This window comes from Phalacrocorax aristotelis, chromosome 17, assembly GCF_949628215.1.
Source record: "Phalacrocorax aristotelis chromosome 17, bGulAri2.1, whole genome shotgun sequence".
Taxonomy (NCBI): Eukaryota; Metazoa; Chordata; class Aves; order Suliformes; family Phalacrocoracidae; genus Phalacrocorax; species Phalacrocorax aristotelis.
The window spans coordinates 1,472,381-1,495,350 of NC_134292.1; the positions used below are offsets into that span (position 1 = coordinate 1,472,381).

General features: G+C 46.4%; 1 protein-coding gene across 9 annotated transcripts in view; it reads right to left on the reverse strand.

Moving 5' to 3' along the window:
* ZNF618 (zinc finger protein 618) overlaps positions 1–22,970 on the reverse strand; it is a 164,702-nt gene that overhangs the window by 72,306 nt on the left and 69,426 nt on the right. For 6 of the 9 annotated variants that reach the window (XM_075112326.1, XM_075112323.1, XM_075112327.1 and 3 more), the window contains exons 3-4: positions 8,814–9,070; positions 2,104–2,181 (exon numbers count right to left, since the gene is read on the reverse strand). In XM_075112326.1, the coding sequence (XP_074968427.1) occupies positions 2,104–2,181; positions 8,814–9,070 (335 nt within the window). Of the gene's footprint in view, positions 1–2,103; positions 2,182–4,851; positions 4,948–8,813; positions 9,071–22,970 lie in introns of all 9 variants that reach the window. The other 3 variants (XM_075112318.1, XM_075112319.1, XM_075112325.1) reach the window with 1 other exon arrangement.

Below are 22,970 nucleotides of genomic sequence, written 5' to 3' on the forward strand. Positions count from 1 at the left end.
TGATGCTATTTCCACCACGGTTACCGGCACGGTTCCGCATACGATTCTCACTGGATAATATCACACAGGGCTTTCCTCCATGTAATTCTTTCCTTTTGTTTTTTCTCTAAGTACACATTACATGCACGTTCAATGACACGTTATTTCTCTGCAGACAGGTACACTTCGCAACTGCTTTAACTGCCAGCTCAGGTTTTGTTTCTGGGAGAATCCCATTTACAGAGTTGCACTGAGTTTCAGTTTGATTTCTTGTTGAGGATTGTACATGAATAAATATCTCATTTTGCTTTTTATTGTCTTAAGGCGATTCAAATGCACTTTAAATGTTACTACTACATGCATCAATTTACAGCAACATAAACCAACATTTCCTAAGTTTCACATATATAAATTGTGCTTCTCCATCACTGATGTGAAAATTACTAATAAACTTCCACATTCACAATTTTGAAACTTTCCATCTTATGTAGCTGCATATAAAAAAGGCTTTGGAAGCAAAAGGTAAAGTCATGTCTCCACTGAGTTCATGACAAAGCTGTGGATAACAATTGTACACGTGTTATGTTGATGCATCCAGACCATTTAATATAGAGAGTGATTTCATGATCAAAACGTAGATAAACATATAAATACGAATCAACTGGATCACACACTAGGAGGTGACCTCACACTAATATAGCTCCTAAAATTCCAGCTCAGTGAAGGATCCCATAGCGCTTGGGGAAGAAAACTAAAATAAAAGCAATCCTTGTCCCAAATCTAAATACTGCAGTTATTACTGCAAAGTTGTTGCAGTGCTGTGATGCAACTGCAAAGCATTCTGCATGTCAGCAAATAACTGCTGCTCACTATTCTTTTACGGACTTTTTTTCTTAAACTGCAGAGTGAAGCTACTCTGTAGTTGTATTTAATGGACTTTCAGGAATTTTGTTGGTATTTAGAAAGGAAAATCAGCATCAAAAAACAATTCTGCGTGTATCTACGGGTACAGCAGAAGCTCTGTGATGTTAAACGGCACATGAGAAAGATGCAACCATGCAATTAAAGGATGCATGATGAGACTGTGAAACACTTTTAAGAAGTTACAGATGCAGGTTCACTTTTGAGCTGTGCATTTGCTGACTTCTGAGAGTTTACACATTTAAAATTTAATACTGCATTAGCCTTCGCTATTCCTGAATTTTCAGGCTTTTCGCTGGGAGTTTCGTTTTGGTCCTTTAGACATTCCAGTCAGTCGTTTTACTGAAGACCACATGTGCTGATGCTGCTCGTTACAAATGAGGGACTAAAGCAGATGCTCCTACAAGTCAGACACACAGACTTCAGTGCTCAAATCAGGTGAAAGAAAATAAAACCGCTGAAAGGCTCATGAGCTAGTTTCAAGTCCCTGTTGTTCTCCTATTTCAGATACGTACCTCTCCAAATGATACAAACTAGGCTAACTGTACAAAACACCAAGCAAAACTTCCACATTTCTGCAATTAAGAAGCATCAAATTGTCCAGACTTCCAGAAAATTCAAATACAGTCACTCCTGACTAAGCACAAGATATTTCAATAAATAAATAAACAATACGTTTGGAAAGTGACCTCAGCTGACAGCAGGGGTACGGGCGTGAGTTCAAGTATCATTTTGTTTTAAACGTAAAAATACAGCACTATAGGAATGCCAACATCTGACCTGACATCCTCCCATCCTGACTTAACAGGGATGGACTAAAACACCCCGCTGGGCAGGAGCGCGGAGCCCCTCGGGGAAACGCCCGCCCCGCAGCGGTAGCCCCGCAGTGCTGGCATGTGGAATCTGCCAGGAGAAACTTTGATTTGCAGCTCTCCCACCAGACAGCGATGCCCCCAGAGAGCCCTGTGCAGTAAATACTGCACCGAGCGCAAGAGCTGCTCCTGACCTGCGATGAAATACTGCTGGAATAGAGAGCCACAAAGCTTAGACAGCCCCAAAGTTTATCCTATGAATAGGCCACCCCAAAGAACAATTAGTGACGGACGGAGAAGCAGCAGAGCATCTTCAAGGTCTTCCCGAAAATACTCCCTGCACCTGAATGTTACCCCCGAATTCCCAAAGATTTGAGCAGGAGTGAGATACCTCTATGTGCTCGCACGTGGGTCTGGAAACAGTTGTAGTACTTGTATTTCTTCCCACATATTCCACACTCGTAAGACCCTGAAAAACAAGACAGAAAAGTACACATCACCACATGAGATCACGAAAAACAGCCTCACCACACGCTTATCCGTAACCTGGGGACAAAGGAATGCAGTTTGCAGCAAAGTAATTTTTGGAGGGTTCATGGAGATAAATGCAGGAAATCACTATCCCAGGCTCAATTCATTTTTCAGCCTTATTTAAGATTCCTTGGCATATTACCCTGAACTCACATTTTCAGTATATCTTTATAACTTTGCTAACATGAAAGAGCCGCTCTCAAAATAGCCTGACTTATAATTTTATAATAATGACTAATATTTCCTATGGACAGAAATAACCTTGAATTACTTTTCAGTAAGTTCCTCGTATATGGGAAAAAAAGCTTTTCAACTGGAAAAAGAAGGCAATATGTTATCTTGAGACGAGGAGTTTTCAAAATTTCTCAAGTAATGAACAATGTACAAATTTCTCAAGAAACCCACAGAGATTTGGTAAATATCCACCCAGAGGAAACCAAATAGATACAAATAGAACTTTTGACCTTTTTAAGGAAAAGCACATGACCACAGTAGTCTCTCTTCTCAATTTGTGTCTCTAATTCCAGAAAACACACATCTGCTAACAGTCATTTGAAATGAAACCAGAGAAACAGAGCTGGGAGAATCATTTGTAATGATGAAATTATGCAATGAATTTAGCCTCTTCTGTTTATTGGACAGGCAGACAGAAATTTCCCTAGATTTGTTATTTAAGTTGATTCAACCCTTTTTTCCCCCACTCCAGCTTGGTGAACGGGCTATAAATTCACCTTTCAAGCTCTCGCTTGCAAAACGTATTGCATTTCTTAGCTGTCCATCAGCAGCTAAGCGATGATCCTATCTGTGCTCTTCAGCAGGGCGAGAGCAGCACTTACTGGAAGAGGATGGGGGAGAAAGAAGGGCTGAATATTATTTTGGGTAAACGTATTTAATTTCCATGGACGCTTCCTCACGCAACCTTGAAACAATCTTTTCCTGACTCTGCAAAACAGTAATACTCAGGAACAAGCCACAGACAAGAACAAAACACTCACACACACGCAAATAAATATTTCCAAGCATCAGTTTACAGCAATACTTACCTAGTGCTACTCCAAGTGCGCTCTTTCCCGGAACAAAATTAACCAAGTTTTCTGAACACGCTATGCCGTGTTCTTTGTTCCCTTCCCATGCCCTACTGCTTACAGCTTGGGAAGAGAACAACCCTCCTTCCAGTTCATAACAGCGCTGAACCCCCTGTCCCTCACTGTTAGCACCACTTGGGACTGTCTTTTGAGCTCGGGAGGCTACTTTGTCATTGATGCTGAAAGAGGAAATTCGCTACAGTCCGATACACAAGAGTACACATCTGAAAAAAATACTCTAAAATACTGAGATTCTAGTCAGTTGACTTTGTCTGTCTGCTCCTTAGCCTTTTAATTATAGCAGCTAGTTGTATTTTATATAGAGATAGACATATATGGGACAGTCATCACATGGTCACTCCACACCGGCTTTTCTAAGTGAAATCCTGGGTATCAGCAAGTCGGCAGCATCTGCCAGCCCTCATTTTCCATGCTCAAGGACTGATTATATTCATCGCCAGCCTCCAAAATTCTTTCCTGAAAACTATTCCAGCTGGAGGCCCAAAGCAGCACCGCCAGAAGACAAGCACACTCAGCGTCGCTCGGGCCCTACCAGCCACTAACTGCAACAGCTGAGCTTCCGCTGCACCAACAGCAAAATGCGACTGACACCCACCCACACCCCGAAACAGAGCACTGGGAAAACAGAAGAAAAACAGCGAGGGGCTCTGTGTCCTGTTTTTCTTATATTTCCCCCTTCCTCTGGAGATAGTCTATAGCACATAAGCGCATTTGGTTGGGCAGAAGTTCTTCAAGAAGAGTATAACCTGTACAAGTAACTGTGTAGTGCCGTTCCTCCCCAGCACGAAACCAACGCAGTGCTGCAGCCCTCATGCAAGGGGCTGTGCCTGGAAAGCAAGGGCAGCGGCCGAAGGCAGGAGAGGGACCAGTGCTTTTGTGCGCATGTGCTGAGGGACCCTGTTCTCAAGTGCAACCTGGGAAAGGCTGGAGTCATGTTCTTCGAGGAGCGGTACCTCTACCCACCTCCTACACCTGGACAGGACAGCACTGCCCCAGCAGGGCACTGAGTTTGTGGAGGATGTAAGGGAGGTGCTTTACAGGTCTGCAGCCCCGTAGGCACCAAGACAGCTCAATAGCCACAACTGTGTACTGAGCACACTGTGATTTGGGCAGCCAAGGCACAGATCCTCATATCAGAGAAAGGAGGCGTGACTTGCCACAATAGACGTGTTATTAGGGTGGAGGAAAGATGAAATGGAAAAAAATAAAAGACATCGCTACGTGTTAAGGCCTTACAAAGATCGTGCCCACGCTGCCTTGGACACTGCTACCGTGGTCACGGTTTGTCTCACACTTTGTCCCCACCAGGCTGTGTCATGCAGGTTACAGCTGTTTGTAGCAGGAGGGGAGATGGGGAAGGGTTTTGGTTAGTTGCTGCATTCAGTTTTGCCAAGCTTTTCCTGAGCCTCGCAGCTGGAATATGGGCAACGCACCCATTCCATCCAGAGCTTTCCCTCGCTCCCTGATCCCTTGTTAGACTTTCACACCCTTCCATCACATACCGGACGTGTATCTCAATGCATGGTCAAAAATCCAGGTCCCTGAATATCGATTTCGTGTATATCCAACGGGAGAGCCACATTCCACTGCTTTTCCATCTAAATTGTGCAAAAAAAAAAAATCAGAGAAGAGCCCTTAAAGTGGATGCATTTCCAAAGAATAATGATGGCTGAAGCCTATTAAAAATTCCCAAGACTCATCTGTCCCTGTGGCTTGGTAACAAGATGTCAGAGGTCACACAGAGTTTCTTAAGGCTTCTGCAGCTCTATTTGATTTGGTATAACTAGGGAGAATACAAAGTGGTCTCGAATTACGCGTGCTGAGCAGCCCAGCAGCTGAGACATCAGCATCAGGGCATGCATCAAGCACATGCATGTTACACCGATAGTCTCAGAGGAGAAGGATTCGCTCTTTATTTTGTCTCAGAAACATTTCTGATTTAATGCATTACCTCAAAAATCCTCTCCAAAGTGTTTCTTGTAAAGCACAGACCAGACTGAGTGCTTAAATAGTCTTGTACAAAACTCCTGATCAACTCACAGATAACTCAGTCCTCCAAAACACAAATACTGACCTGATGGTATTCCCAACATTAGAAAATTATCCACCTCAGACAAATAGTCTTTCCCACTTTCTCTTGATTTACAACGCAAGTGCCATTTTCTTTTCCTCTCCTTTCTAGATGTCTTCACGGTGGACTTCTCTGCCTTTTTGCCCTGACACCCCTGACCTGAGAAATGTTAATGTGTTGGAGCTCTTCAAATGACCCTGGCCCAAGGCCAGCATGTGAAGCTAGCAAGAAAAAAGAAGAAAAGAACAGGAAATATTGCATCTCAGAGCTGTCCCGGGTGAGAAACATACCACCTATGAGGCAGGGAGGGCCGGTGGTACCGCGGGGAGGTACTGGTCGGTGGATGGGGAGGCAAGCGGGATCGACAGCAGCAGTATCAGTCTGCTGCTGGCCAGACACAGGGACGCAGCCAACCGCCCCGCTGGCTTTCTCTGCTTGGGATGCCCGAAGTGGGACCCCACAGGGCTTGCAAGACTTCTGTGGAAAAGCAGATGAAAAGGAGATGGTCCAAACCCACAAACATTAGCGCTGGCCCTCCAGCTGCGGGACTTCAGCCACTGCCACCAAGCATACCGCTTCGCTGCGTCCGCTTTCATCCATGGTGGGGTTTGAGCTGCTCCAAACCGATGGAAACAGTCTGGAGTAGTCCAAAGTGCAGGGAGAGACATGGGAATGTGTAACCAAACAGGAGGCAGCACACACGAGGCCTGATTTGATGAAAACACTACAAGCCAATAACAGCAACTGATCTGGGAATCCCTGTTATAAATTGCTCCAAGTAACAACTGAAAATAAGAATATAGCATGCTCCTGCAGGAGATGTGTGACTCAGGCAAGAATAAATCTTCTAATGTGCATTTCAGCCAAGTCCCAAAGCCGAGCCCTGCAGGAAAGCTGTCTGCCACTCGGAGCCACGCGTGCCCTGAAGCCTTCAGCACTGTGGCCCCAGCTCAGACAACACATCCCCCATTTAACTGACCGTCCCCAGCACACCATGAAAGGAGACAGTCTGGGGGTCAGCATTTCCAAGTGAAAGAGAGCGATTCATTTAATTCTGATTCAGCGCTTCATCCTGCATCATGAATTACTATAAAAAATAACCACTTTTGACACCTCCAATCTCAGCTTCCCTGATGAAGGTGAATAAAATCCTACCAAAGCCTTGCTTTTCTGCACAGCTGAAGTGATTTAGATACAGGGCTACCAGATCATGTCACGAGAAAGGCTTCAGGGACAAAAACTCCTGGAAGTACCAGTGAGCAGCAGCAGAGAGCCCGAAGCCTTTGCTCCGGGGGTAGGAGACACCGGCGTCTTCAGCTGTTCACAGTCCTGGGCTGTTCCAGAGCAGCAGCCGAAATTGCCAGTGAAGCAGCCGCCACGGGACATTTCTTGTGCGAGTTACACAGATGTCTGCAGCGAGGGAAATAGTGCCTGTCTGTGGTTTCTGTGGGGGGATGGAGGGGACCAGAAGAATTGACTGGGAGCCAGTTCAAGAAACCACAAGGAACTGATATCTGGGCACCACGGTCAGTCCACACAGAGCACAGTATTTGGTGGCCAAACAGAAAAGTTATTCAGAGCCACCTCCCCAACAAACAAGAGTTATGTGAATGGTGGATGAATAGGGGCACTTACAGGGCTCTTTTCACAAAGGAATCGGCCGCCAACTGCCAATCACCTCAGGACCAAGTTGCCTTTAAAGAAACCCAGCGCGAGGCTATAAAATAACAAATATGATGCACATTTCATTTGAAAATGAGAAGAGAGAAGTTCTCCAGTTTACTTTCTACGGCTTTCAACCACCACTTGTTAACTAGTAAATAACTCTCTGTCCCTCTCCCCATGGTGCCTACACGCTGAATAGCGTCCCCCCTCAGCCCGGCCTGTCCCCAGTGCTCTCCACAGGTACGACATGATGGCGTACATCCAAGTTAGCCAACAGCAAAAGCCTGTTCCCCACTTTGCACAACCATAGAGTCAACTCAGGGGACATCATCTGCAGAACAGCTGCTGCCGCCCAGCAAGAAGCCTTGGAGAGAACAGGGTCCTGCATGGCAGACACCCGATCTGCAGATGCTTTCATCAAGGGCTGGTGACCATGGCCGAAGCAGAAGCTCCTAATTCCTCCAACCAGCAGCAGTCTCTCCACCCATCCCTCCTGGGATGCCAGGGCCACCTCCACATTTCAGGGTTGCCCATGCAGTGATCAACCTCTCAAGAGCTTTGAGGGAACTCAGAATATGCACAGAATATTTCCTCCAAATTGTAAGACCTTTAAGTCAGAAACAGTTACGGACTTCTTAGGCTTTCCCTAGATGTTTTGACCCTGTATAAACAGCAGTGACCTCCCACCCTGCTGTTCTTAGCGCTTTCCTCCTGGGGGAGCAAGGACAGGCAAGACAACGATGCTGCCAAAACAGCCGCCAGCTGATGACACCCTCCAGGGTTTCTTCCAACAGCATGGACAATGATCAAGCAAAAACCAAGAGAAAATCTACCATCAATACCTCTTTTCTCTCTCCCTACAAGACAAACCAATCCCAGCAGCAGTGCTGGGCAGCTCAAATTCACATTTTCCTGAGTCCCTCAAAGGTAACAGGGTCCATCTGCTCTTTCTTCTTTATATAAGCAACTGCCTTTGGCTCTCAAAAGTCTCTGCTGGGACCTGCTCCATGTCAGGACCAACAGAGAGGTCCAGGTCCCTTCAGCGAGAGCAGTGCCTCTCCAGGGTCCGGCAGAAAGCCCTCTGCCATGGATTGGGAGGAGCGGACAGTCTGATTTCACAGAAAAAACAGGAAAACCTTCTTCTCATCACGGCTCAAGGTGGGGTGTGGATAGGAAGTACTGTTTTGGAAGTGGCACGCCACAGCCAGCCAAAAGTCAAACTTCTTCCCACAATGTTACTAGTGATCAGAAAAACAAACAAACAGCAACCTGTAAAACCTGTTTTGGGGCTAAATCTAATTATTCATAGAAAGCAGCCACTTCCCCCAAAGCAACTTTCCTCAAAGCATTTCAGCTTTTTCTCAGGCTTTTCTCCTGATTGCCTCCTCATCCATGCCCAACACACCTACCACCAGTCCTGGGTTCACCATGAATTTCCCACAGGACTGATGGGCAAGTCATTTAACACATCAAAAGAAAGTAATAAGCTTTCTCTTACATTTACCCTGATCTGGGTTGAGTCTTTACGGGTGACAAGGTACAAACAGATGGCAAAAGTTAAAGAAGGTCAATATTCCTTAGCCAGGACCCTGAGATTGAAGTACACCTTGGCTCTGGTCCCTCCGGCAGAGCCAAGCTTCCATGACCAGCTCTCTGGAACTTCGTTCCTCTCCCCAACATCACGGATTCAGGGAACCGAACAATGGGGTGCGTTATCCCACAGCTTACCGAGCGTCTGCTGGTTGCGGACCCCCCCTATGACCACGCAGATCTCCGCGGGCACATCTCCTGGCCCATCCTTTATGTTCTTCTTGGAATCTTTGGTGTCATCCTGCCAGATCACCTCTTCGATATAGTCATCTGGTACCTCTGTTTTCACCTTCACCTCAGTCATCATTCCAGCCTCTTCACTGGGTGAGGACTGAGACGTCACCGAATCGGAGCCCTCTGCTTTCGGGCTCCGCGGGCTCCTCTTCAAACACTCCCTGAATGGGGGGAAAAGAGGACAAAACATGAAACCTCATTGTCAAGCACTCACTTTCTCATCACTAGGACATAGTTAAAGGTACTTTCTTTTAACGCACTTTATTAAAATTAAGTTTGGGTAGGTATGTATGTCTGCCGTATATGGTAAGTACTTAAAATTTAACCAGACAAAAGTAATAAAACCATTTGCTAGGAATGAAAATAACCTCAATAATCACAAACAATAGTAGCAGTTATATGTTTATAACTGGACCGTGACCACTAAACAAGAGCACAGAACTTCGCCTGGTTCCTAGCAGGCCAGGGGCACAACTCCAGCAGTCCTGACATCAAGCATTAGGCTGAGACTAGTCCATACACGCAAAACAAAAGCCACAGTGTCTTCCTGACGTTTTTAATTTGGAGTTGTCTCCACTCTTGTGCATTCCTCCATGCGTTAGCCTACCATCACATCCTTTCTTCTAACACTTCAAAGCAACCTAACATCCTACAGTATTCGTATGGCCTTATTTAACATATACAGTGATGATCAAAGGTGATGATCTGTAGTATAGTGATATTTAGGGAGACTATATTATGGACAGATACAAGCATCAAAAATGACAGAGAAAGTGCGGTGGATGGGGAAAAGTAGAGGGAAGAAACGAGGGGTCCAGTATTTTTAGAAACAGATTAAGGAAATAGTATGTGTTTCACCTTGGGAAGAGAAATTCATGGGAGAAATCAATCCAAACAAATAAATATTCAAAACCCCTTAAGAAAATGAAAAAAACTCGGACATGCCAAAACTGTAAAATAACATCAACAAGTGTTATGATGGCAAAAGGCAGAGGCAGTTTGAGCATAACAGACGAGAACCAGGTCAGAAGCCAGTGTAGCTCCTTTTCCAAATGCACCATCCCACCACTCATTATGGGCTCCCTGTTTTTAATACTGGTTATTAATAAATTCCAACATGCGGTGCAAAGATAAAATAATTGCTGGTTCAGTCTGTGCAGAAATAAGAAGAACTAAATATATAATAGCTTAGACTACTCAGAAACAGAGATTTTAAAGACTGTGACATATTTAGAGTCATGTAAACACTGGGAACAGCCAAAAGTGTTTAAAAACGTTTTAAGCAGAAGTAACAGGCAAAATAAAGTGAAAAATAGGCTGAACTTATGGGTGAGAGTCATTAGACCATGCAATAGCAAAAAGAGAAGGAAACCCATTGCTTGGAACATCAAAATATGAATTAAAATGTTAGAAAACTAACACCTGCAATGGTTTCTGATATGGCTTATGAAGCTGGTAGACAAATCTAAACACTGCAACTGCAGGCGAACACACCTGGTGGGTAACCCTGGGAGGATGCAGATGAGAGGAGCAGATGAACGAAGAGAACAATCTTCTGCAATAATTACTGCACAACCTCCTACACGGGCATGTAGTTGCTACTTCAAAATAGGTCAGTCACATCATATTGCCAGATATTTTATTTTTCATCCCTTCATTCTCATTATGGAATGAAATGTACAATTAATAGGCCCTAAACAGCAAGAATTAGCCTTGACCTGCCTCTCCACTTATTCTCATCCTCCTCACACATACTCCTCCCATGCTCCCAAAATCATACAGGGCTTTTACAAGTGAGAAAGATGAATTAAGACAGAGAAAATGTGGTTGAAAGCTGGACGATCTTTATGGTAATATTATTGGATGTCCAAAAGGTCCATCAATCTCACCCAACAGTGGCATGGCTCAGCACCCATTCTACAGCCAAGGGAAAGGCAGCAGCCAGGAGCAAAAGTACAAAACATTCAGCAGTCAACAAAAGGTGGGATTAATTGCAAATCATTCAAACCAAGAAGGTGTGAAATGCGAAACACTGATAAAGGCGGCAAAAGAAATAGAGTGGGGGGAAACAGAAGTGGAGGAAGATCAAAATCAAACCAGTACAATTTCCACTGGTAGGCAGAAAGGTGAAAGGAGTCAATGAAAGCCAGCTTTGCACCTGAAGCGAAGGCAAAATGCCTCAGTTATAGGTGGTACAGCAACCTGTACTTGCCAATCCTGGACAAAACAACATAAAAATCAAGGCAGGAGGCAAGTGATGTGGAATTAAAAGCTAATACAACTAGCAGTAAGGCTAAGGGTATGGCTTTCTGAGACAATTATAAATTGGGTAAGAATGTACGAGACCTTTGGATGGCACCTGGCTTTGCATCGCATCACATTCTGATATAAAACAAGTCAGCAGTACGTGGCACAAAGTGAGCAACGCGCCGTGCGCCGTACGGCAAAACACTGTCCTCAGTGTGCGTTGCTCCTGAGCAGAGGTATTTCCACCTCTAGAGGGCTCCTGAAGTGGTTGATGTGGGGCAGATTTATTAATGCTCTGGAATTAAATTTAACATCACTGTTGCTAAAAATTACAGGTGACCCATGGAGGGGTAGAGAGCAACAACGGTGAAAGGGACGCCAACACCAGCAGATCCATCACTCTGTAGCTGGCTCTGCCCAAGCCAAGCAGTTGTAGCACAGTCAAAGTGTCCAGGAACACAGGTGCACCCAGGAACAGCACCCACGGTGCTCAGCAGTGATGCCAGCAGGCAGGTCGTGCTGCAGCCACACAGACCCACGCCCTGACCTGAAGGACTAACACAGTTTTCAGGTACATGTGCCTGAGATCGAACAAGGTGGTGATTTTCTCCCTGCACGAAGCTGCGGTGAAGCCAGTGCCAGCGAGCTGCAGACAAACTGAGCACCCGTGTTGATTAATCTAATCACCTAGATTAGAAAAACTGGAGATGGTTCAAAAAAAGAGGCACTGAAATTGTTCAAGACTGGGAAAAGATACTTTATGACTTTGCGAGACCAAACAACTTCAATCTGTTTTTCATGCCAAAAGGAAGGCTGAGAGATTATTTGATTGCAGCATATTATCATCTTCATGGGGAGAAAATACTGCCTTTCCTTAATTTGGCAGGGAAGAGTAGAGTACAGGCTCATCGCTGGAAGCTGGAACCAGCTGAAATGAGGCACAAAACATTAGCACGGATGGTGGTCCACTGGAACAACCATTTTCCAAAGGGTGTGCTCAGGGAGAACAAATCTCTCCAAGCCTTCAAACCCAGAGTATCTGTATCTGGCTGGCCCTGGGTTACAGATGTGCACTGGCTAGACTTGGGGGCCTAAAGCTGTAGGAATATATAAATTAGTAGACCAGACCAACGGACCCTCAAAAACTTTGTTCTTCACACACGCTGACTTTCTGGATCCATCTCTGCCAAGCAAACTTCCTGGCTGGGCCATCTGCTCTTAGGTGGGACATAAACCTGCAAATGCTAATTGAAAGCAATGCTATTCCTCCGACATTCCCATGTGTTGTAAGCCTGCGCAGGTACTTGTTGTACAGAAGGATACCAGCCCCAAATATTTTAGCAACCGTCTTCCACATGATTTCATAGTACAGAAGCCCTGAAAGCAGCCTGCTGATCCTCTCAAAAACAAAATAAGTAAAACCATAAAAAAACATAGCACCACTGGACTTCTGCAACAATTTTACAACAAACAGGCATTCTCTGTCTTTGGACGCTTTTGAGGAGGCATGAAGGCAGCAGCCAGCAGATGTCCCAGGTTACAGAACAGGTAGAGATGTCCCCACTGAGCGTGTCAGAGAAGTGAACTCACAGCCCCGCAGCGCTCCCCGCTGAGCACGCCGGCACCACGTGCGAGGCCAGGCACTGCCTGGTGACCCAGCAGAGACATCCGCGCAGACCCGCGTCCCACTCGGATCCCAGGGAAAGAACTCCGAGGTGGTGAAAAGGGAATAAATTATAAGCATTAAGAATTTTCTTCAGATTACATGGGTCTATAAAAATAAAAATACATATATATATATATGAATAAAAATCTGTGTGTGTGTATATGCACACACACCCATATATGTATGTATACATATAAAAAGCTGATACTTGCATCTCTGGCGGCATCCCCTTGTCGCACCCGGCTCCTACCCCGCTCTGCTGCAGCAGCCCCAGGACATGCATTCTCTGCTGACACCCTGAGGTGCGGGTGTTTTATTGCATGAGCCAGACCCTGTTCCACAGCGCCAAGGGCCCCGGTGTCCAGACTGTGCAAGCCAAAATGCAGGGAACACCACCCCTGACCGCAAGCTCTGCTGTTGACCTGCACCAGGCTAGAATCAGTCCCACGTCACCTGAGACCAGTTTTAGCTACCTTTTTCATGGCCATTGCTGTTTCACTTAAGAAGGAAGAGCTGTGTTCTCATGTTGCTCTTATCATTTCTTATCTCACAGAGATTTTTTAGCCACTGCCTGATGTCAAACTTTAGCCAAACTTCTACTGCAGATTCTCTCCAGCTCAATGTCCAGAGGAACATTATGGCTTTGCAGAATACCTTAAAATAAACGTCATTAAACAGCGAGACAGTCCCAGCCCTCCTTCCTTCTCCTCTGGATGTGCTATGCAGGAGACAGAGAAGCCAGAAGACTCTGCTTCATATGATGCATAAGAGGGGCATCACCAGCTGCTGATAACAGCAGGTGAAGGCAATGGACCCCTCCTGCCTTCCCTGCACATGGAGAACACCTTCCTCGCCTCCATCCCCACAGCCTCTGAGGGACTGATGGACAGACTACACAGGAACACTTGTCTGAAGCCTACAAAACGAGATCCTGACAGGCAATGGGATTGACTCTTACTGGCCTCTTGCTAGCAGTGACAGAGAGAGGGGTCCCCAACAGCACAGGGTCGCAGCAATCATCACTCGCACAGCAACTGTCCTGTGACAGTTCAATCTCTCATCTGCTTCGACACTGCAACCAGGAAGCTCCTCGGGCATGAAGGTGGGTCCCTTTCCAGGCCAACAGGCACAGGGCTGCAGAGTGCTGCTGCTGCGGATGCCAGTGCACCCAGCGGAGCAGCACTGACGCTCCAGGGAGCAGGTCTGAGCTCTCAAAAAGCTCACTCAGTGTCTCTGCTGGGGGCTGCACGGCTTTGGAGAAAAGGCGGTGGCAGCAATGATGGAAGACAGATCAGAACATACTGCTCCAGAAATTCCCCGAGAGCCATGGTGACAGAGAACATGCTGCCGGCTGGATCGAAGAAATCAGGCCCCAGCACCAGTGTGCCCAGACCTGGTTCTGCCATTCCTCTCCCGCTTGCAGCACCGCCAGAGCGGATGGACAACAGCCAGAAAGGTGTCAGAAAGAGGGCGAGTAAGAGTCGGAGTGAACTTTCAGTTCTGCAGGTCCTGAGGCTGGAAGAAGGTCTTATTGGTTTTGGGTGGGGGCACACAAAGAGAAGAGGATTACACAGCTTCCAGGATGTCATCTAAGTCAAATATCAGTACCTGGTCCTGGAAGCAGAAGTACTCCCCAGCACGAACCATGAGGTGACCACGTCTCTGAACGCTGTGACCACAAGGCACAGAGCTCACACCCTGCTAACACAGGGATCAGCCCCCATCTTCTGAGCTCCTGCCGGGCGTTGCTGGGTAACACGCTGGTACCAGTGACGCGGTCAGAGCCTCCACTTGGTGGAGACAGCAGCGCACAAGAACTAAGGGAGAACCTGCCTACCACGACTCAGATCCTGGGTACCTGCAGCCATCCCTCTCGTGGTGGCTCTAAACACAGTCCCCAGCCTCTTGCCATCACTTTTCTGGGTGAAACAATGCAATTTTACAGTGTTCAAGTGTGGCCTTCCAAGGATCAGCTGCAGTTCCCTCTGCAGGTCCAACCCGCGTTTAGCATCCATGGCATGATGCTCCCTGGGAAGAGGACGTTCTTCAAACAAAGCACGGTTTGCGTAGGACGGAAACTTCTCACAGAAATCAGACCAGAGATTAGCACAGGCACATCTGGCTTAAACCCTACCTCCTTCCACAGGGTACATCTAACAACTTCTCCATGTCTTTGAGCTTTCCTGGGGAATACCAACTTCCTTTATTGTTTAATGTCTTGTCTTTACTGAGTTGTGGAGCCTGGCAATCCCAGAGGCTCTTCTTTGCCAAGGAGAGGATCACACACTGCTCACACTATCACTCAATGGTGTGCCTGGTTGCTCCTATGGTTGAGGTACTGTTTCACTTTCCAGAACAGACTCTACGGATTTTAAACATTAAAGAGGCAAACAAACCTTGCACTCGCATGTATCACTCCTCTGACTAAGTAGGCCACATAGCCAATTACTGTATTACCAGCTCTGCCATCTCACAATGCTCATTTCAACATTGCTGCCTGCTTTGATCATCAGACTTTCATCTTCCAATGACGTTACGGCCACTTTCATGTCAAATACAAGCATATGAAGGCAGAAGATATTTAAGGAGGCCTTGGTGCAGACTCATCATGGGGAACTGGAAAGGTAAGGGTAAAAATGGGTTCCTGGACTCATTTAGGTACACTTGGTCCTGCACCCATGACAGTTCATGAAGCCAGAAGCTTTAGCACAGCCAGATGATGCAACAAGAAAGTAAGGACAAATGGCCATGCAAGAAGTACGATTTTGGTCATAAAGCTGAGTAGTCTGGATGATGCCTCACCAGCATCAACGCAAGAGCAGCACAAGGGCAATGCAAGGCACTTTTCCAGACTGAAGGACAGAAAGGTAATGGCTGACTATTCACACCAGTCTGCCCTGCAGGGTAACACCCTACACCCAGGCCCCTCTTCCAGACGGTCTCCTGTAGAAGAAGGAAAGGAGGGGAAGAGGGTGCAAACCAAAGAGCTGCAACGTGGTGCCGTTTTCACCTTTGGAAAGCATTTCTTTCTGGCTGTGATAAGCGGAACCAGCAATGACTGAAAGCAAATGGGGCCTGTCAGCTGCTGCAGCCAGAAGAAACTCGCGTTTGCAGTTTGCTTTTTCTGATCTGGAGTAGCATTCTCATAAATAATGAAAGTGACTAAAAGCTACTTAAAAAACACACACTCCTCCCTTATGAAAGAATGAGAAAAAAACCCCAATTATAAAAGGACATTTCTTCCAGCTAGGAATAATTTGTCATGTAATTCTCTGAAGACAGCAACAGAAACATGCATGCTCTGCGCTCCCTTTTGAGTGATCTGTGATTGCATATGTACTCAGATGGCTTCTAATGAGGCTATTTTTATAGCACACATCCTGCTGAGCTTTTTGGGAGGGGCAAAGTGAGATCAGTGGAGAATCAGTCTTCAACGTCAGCTCCTGTGTATTTTCTCCTCAAAAGGAGAGGAAAAGGAAACAAATGTGGAGGAGGACATACCGCCCTTGAATCAACACCTACAAACAAAGCTCTTCCGCCCCAGCAGCAAACATGGAGCATCTTCAGTTTTTTCCAGGACACCACTCAAGCTGGAAGAACCAGAGACATCTCAGTAATGCCTGGATGATATCAGTGACGGTGATACCCAGCTTCCCCTTGGCACAGCATGCTGGCTGCCCATTTACACTACCGAAACACACTCTTGTACGGTCCTTGGGACGCTCTTATGGTCTGCAGGACCAAAAAGGTGCAGAAGAGCACAGTAATGAGGACCATGCCATGGGCACCTGAAGGAACATGCTTTGCAGAGCCCACCAGGACAATATCATCAGTATGACATTACAACTTGTCTTCTTGAAACCGATGTGCAGTTGGCTTGTCCCTTGCCAAATCCAAAGGCCTCAGCTGTCAGAAAGGAAAGGAAACAAAAGTTGGGAGAGGCTGAAACTGGGCTCAATTTACAAATGTCTGCCATGGTTTTAAAAGAACCATAAGGTTCCTGCCATGACTGGAGGTATGGGAAGCAGAATGGACAGAACATATATAAATGAACTCTCATTTTACATGAAGATGATGCAAGCAGAGACAGGAAAAGAAAGACATACATTGAAAATCTGCTTGTCTGATAAACTAGTTGTGGTGGCTTTCCTACCCCTCCCCATAGCTCTTATTTGCTCCCTCAGGCAGCCCAGCTGTGTGTGCACCAGGCCCTACATGGGGAGGAGGGAGGTAGAGAGGGTCAGGAAGCAGAGGAGCAGCCTGGTTATCCTTCGTCAGACACCTCTCTTGCAGATACTACTAGGCAAGAAGATTTTCAAGTCCAGGATTAGAAGAGAGAAGACGGGAGCTATTTCTTCCAGTGTTACAGCTGAGCACTTGCTTCTGGTCTCCATGCCTCCTGCTTCAGCTTTCAGACGTTCCCTCGCAGGCTTGAAAGCCAAGGAGATCGACCTACTCATCCAACTCAACTGCCTCTGTCACAGCTCACAGGTCCTGTCAAAACTACCTCTGCAGCCTGAGCCAGTGCCTCCTTTAGAGAGGCTGTCTTCATTTTGATGTGTAAAGTGCTGGAATAACCGTCACATTCTGAGTCCCTCCTCTGAGTCATTTTTTTCCAAAACAGGCACTGTACTTCCAGTGTGGATTGCTGCCTCCAGCCACTGGTTCGTCGGAGAAGAGATCCTGTTACCGGGAAACTCCCCACCATAGGAGAGAACAACCTCTTCTGCTGCCTCTTGAATGAAGCAAAGCAAACACACTTTCCTAATGTAGACTGTGTACACTCTAAAATATGCCTTCTAGTCTTGAATCTTTCCATGAACGTTTGGGGGCCTGCCCACATTTCGAAGCACGGGTACCGGAGCAGGACTAAGTGTGCCACCAGCACTCTTAATAACACATACGGAGGCAGCACACGCTGGTGCATGTGTCTGAAACCCGGATTTTCACTTCCTCACAGAGTTGTACAAGGAGTTCACGGTCACTCGTGCTCCACCAGGAGTTCTCTTCACAATTACCACTTTCCAAGATGCCACTTGGTATTCTCAGAGTGTGGGTTTAACCTCTGAAAGCAAACACTATAGGAAAAACCTGTTCATTCTTTTTCTGAAGTTACTTTAGGGCATGGGAACTCCTTCTTCCATCAGTGGTGGTGAAGTGGAGACTCGCTGAAGAACACAACAAAAGAAAAGGCTGGTGAGAGCTTCAGGGCATCTTCCACCTTCAACATGCTCTTGCGAAACTCACCATTTAAGGATTCAAGGTCACTGCTACGTTGCAAGTGTTACTTCAGATCTCTGTACTTGCTTAGTCCATAGTCCGATAGGCTGTATGCTTGGTTGATTGGCTGGCTTTCTTCACAAGGCTGCTGGATCCATTCTTTGCCATACATCACTTTCTTAAACTCACTGATCACTTATAAACTGACCAAAACTAGCTGAAGCTAACCAGGATGAACGTGGATCTCTCGATGGCTGTGAGGCCCATGCTCTAAATCAAGCAGTTAGACTTGGGGACATCACACTAACGGGGCATGCAACGAAAATTTCTGAATCAAGAGAAGCAGCCCAAACCCCTTCCTTATGTGGGTCACATTTATATTTTCTGCTTTCTCGCCCCAAAATGGACTGAAATCAGAGCACGAGACCACATCCTTCTGCACGCAGAAGTTTAACAGTTACTGCCATTTAGGCTTTCCTGGAAGAAATTTGCTCAATAGATACCAATATTATTACGGAGTTCATAAATCTAGAAGGACATAAAGGCTTTTTAGAGGATAGGTGCCTCAAGTAGGACCACTGCCTGCCCCTGAGGGCAGCCAGCTCTTAAAAACAGAGGCAACAGCTTTCAAAAAACCCAAAATAACTAATGCAACGCTTGGTGGTAAGGTGTCAGTGCTAAAATCTAGAGAAAACAAACAAACAAAGGAGCATATTTAATTTTTCCAACTATCTTGTTCAACTAAAACACACAACCTTTCCTGACAACAAACACCGCTTCAGTAAGCGTAAGAGGAATTTAATCATGCATTCATTCCTCAAGGGATGCTCGGCAACTCCAAATCCTTCAGAAAAGGTAAACTACAGGACCAAATCAGGCTGCCTCTCTAGAAATTAAACATTAAAATACAAACCAGAACAATAGTCAAGAGCCACAAAGAATTCCTAAGGTATTAGCAAAACAAATTCCCTTCAGGCCTTATTAGGAATATCTTGAGGATGGTTTAAAGAGGAAAGTCTAACCAAATATAAAAAAAATTTGGCTTATCCAACAAAAAACAAATGCGCACTGTTTGCCAAAAGCAAAAGAATTCAGTCAGATAAAAAATGCAACATACAAATGATGCAGGTTAAAAACTAAATTTAAGATGATAACAGAATAGCTGCCAGCGTCTTTAAATTTTCAAGCATGGAAATGTCAACAAAAAAATTCAGGGAAAAACAAAGAGAACAGATTAAGGGTTTATTTATATCGGCTCTATGTTGCTTGACTAAGAAATGACTGAGGGGGTGACAGCTGTCTGCAAATGCCCACAGGTCCCCCAACACGGCCACGGGAGCCTACGCCACCCCCTGCCACCGACCCGCCAGCGGCAGCGCGGCACAGCCCAGCCGCAAGATGAGCGGGATAAAACGACCAATGGGAAAAGATGGACAGAAAAAGAGATGGGACCCTGGGACTGGGAAAACTCAGCTGGGGAGTGACACAAATGAGGGGGCAGATGTCCTCTTGCTGGGGATACGCATGCATTTAAGGTAAACAAGCTATGAGGCTCTCCGCCCCAGTCAGCACAACCCCAAACTGGCCAGAAGAGGGCGTGACCCAAGGAAAACAATTTCCTGGTAACTCAGCTTTGCAGAAGACATTATTGCTACCATGACTCAGTACTTTGCAGCTCCAGAAAGAGACGTTTCTCCACCTCACGCCATTCAAAGCCCTCCGAGGCCCTGGCATTTGGCAAATTGGTGTGGATTACACAGAAAATATGCTGCTCCCGCGGGAGCCAGAATGTGTCTGAGCGCTGTCATCTCTTCGTATGTGCACATTTGACCTTCTTTTGGGTTTCAAGGAAACCTGCCTGGGTTTCCCACAGCTTCTACGCTGGTCACAGTACAGAACTGAACTATCGCTTCTCTTAAATCGGCCAGAGGGGACTTTTACAGGGGTTTTGTGCTGGTTGGTTTCTTTTTGAAAATGGCTGGTGAGAATTCTTCAGAGAGCACCACAGCTTATTGAATACCTTGCCTAATTATTAACAGTTTTCTCTCTTTCTGACACAGGATGAGTCTGAAGCTCTTCACACTCAGCGACTGAAAATCCCACAGGTGGTCTTTCAGAGAAAGGGGACACAATTTACATCATTTTGCTTCTTGGAAACACTCAGCCCTTGGCCTGTCCCCATACACAACACTCTGCAGGGTGTGAAGCCCTCTCCCGAGGTTCGGAGGACCACAACTTCCAGCTTGGGCACGCACAGAGGTTGTCCTCCCCGAACGCTGGTGAGGACTGGTCGGCTGGGAGAGGAGCTGGCAGAAGAGCTGGTGCCATCCCAGGGCAGACGCTCCCTTGGGATACAGGAGCTGCTAGGAAGGAGGTGTCCACAAAGGACAGAGCAAGTAATGTGGGGAGGAGAGGGAAAGACGCCACCAGTGAGGCTGGAGAAGGGTGAACTGAGTAGGAAAGTAGGTGCAACCACTTCTCAATACCTTCTCCAGCTATGAAGTTACATATTCTAAGACAGAGACTGAAACAACCAGACAACCTACGCACCATGGCTTGGTCTGGCATATCAGGGAAAACTGCACCATGTCAGAGCTGGGAGACCTCCATGTCCCAGCCTAAAGCACCACTGGAAATGCTCCTGCTTGCACAGCGCTCTGCACCCCTCCAGGCCAGCACCACAGAGCCCTTCTGCTGGACCTCCATCTCCAAGAGACCTCCCACCCTTTTCGGGACCTCTACCGCAGTGCCGTTAACGCTGCAATAAAGATGAGAGCCGCCTGTGCCCTCACAGCCAGCTCACAGCCCCAGAAGGTCTGGGACTTTACCTCTGTTTCGGGAGCAGAGCCTGCTTTTCTGCGCAGCTACATCTGTGCTGCGAGCGGGTTCCCCGGCTGGTGACAGCCCTGGTGCAGACGGGGGCTGAGCTTCCAGCTGGCTCCGTTCCCTCCGCAAACAGATGCAGTTCCTATATCAGGGTCTGATTTATTCAGCAGGAGTCTCACACATTAAGCATAGTTAAGTCTGAAAACAAATCTAATGACTTTAAAATAAATAGCCAACGGAGGACTTGAAACTAAAATTCTTCCCCCCTCTGACACCCACCATATAAACAGTAATAATTATATAAAACCGTGTCTAACACATGACTACACAAGGCTCTGATGACCAAGAAAAGCACACGCTGCTTGTCAGACAGAACTGCACATTTGGTTTGTCAATTATTGCTTGTCAAGATCCAGAGCCCGCCATCTGAATGCTGGCATTAATTATTGGTAAGTAGTTGGGTTTATGAGAGCATTATGGAGACTCCCAACGACTACCCCGAGGTCTGCAGCTCCCAACGCTGTTCCCACACTGACCCTCCAGCCCCTCCAAGCCCTCCAGGACTGTCAGACAGGCTCACACCAGCAAGCAGTACCAAATCTCGTCCACCATGTGCAGAAGGGGCTTCAGAAGAAGCTTCAAGAAACTTTTCAGTAGGCAGCAGCAACCTAACTGACCCCCAGGCAACGTGCCTCAGCCACAAGAGCCCCCACCACCTGCTGATGCCATCTTCCAGCTGAGTCCCTTCTAAGCCCCACTCGAGCACCCGACTCTTGGCAACATGCTCCAGCAGCTAACTGCCCATCATGCAAGAAAAAACCCTACCTTTTATTGGCTTTTAATTTGTTGCCTTTTAATTTTGTTGACTGTCTCTTTTTTGTCTTGCAAAAGAAAGAAAGAAGTCTCTGATCTACCTTTTCTGGAGCGCTCAAAAACACGCACAGCTCTGTCATGTTGTCTCTTAGTTGTCACCTTCTCCGAGGCAAACAGCCATCTCTCTTCTAGCTCCCTTAAAGGAAGGGTTTTTTTCTATGCTCTTAATAATTCTCTTCACTTTTAAAAATTTCCATTAATAAGCATTCAGTGCGGTACAGGAACCACACACGAGTTAATAAGGTAGGAGAATAGTGAGCGCTTTCTGCCACCGCTACTTCTCAGCTGCAAACAGCTGCATGCACTGAACTGTGTTATTTCAAAGGCAGCAGACAGGCCCGATGAGAGCTATGGGGGTGATAAGATCATAAAAATCCTGTGCCTTCAGGGCTTTTAAGATTTACTTGAAACAGAATAAAATCAATTCAATACAATAAATAAATAAAAATAGATCGACCCAATACTATGGTCATCACATTAAGATCAAGCATGCTATAGTAAAAAAAAAAGAAAGTTGCAGAAAGGTAAAGTTGTCCTGGCAACAGCATCTTCCTCATATTTTTTACTGATATAAATTAATCGTTAAAAGCTTCCTCGATAGTTTGCAATTAGTGATAGTTTTGAGCAGCAACAACTTTGAAAAATATCTACCTTGCCTCTCCAGCCACTAACAGCCTCACAGATCTCATCAAAGACAAATTTCAACCTTCAGTCACTGACAGAGCTTTCCTGAAATGTTAAATTTTTATTCTATTTTATATTTTTTTAAACAGACTTGGTCATTTTCCTTTTTTTGGCCATCATTTGTTGAAGCAGGTAGATGCTGAAGTGGATTTTCTAAAAGAAGAAAGTGATGCCCAGTCTGACACTTCCCTGTGTACGTACAAAACAACGGTGCTAATGGAAGGAAGTTCAGCCGTGCCGATGGGCACTCGGGCACCCGCCTTTGGGAAGGCCGCGGCTCACGCCCCGCAGGGTGCTCAGGTGCTCGGCCCCGAGGGCACCTCCCGCGTGCCCAGGAAGGGAGGACGCCCGCAGGGGACGCCCCGGAGGGTCAGCTCCCACACGGAGAATGCACTCGCCCACCTGCTCTGCAAAACCCTCTGGCGAGAGCTACAAAACTGAGTTAAAAGCCAGAATAAAGAATTTAGGGGAAGGAGGTGATGCTTGGCTCCTTTCCCCTTGCACGTCAGCCTATGCCCAGGTTTCCTTCTAGCTAATTCCCAGCA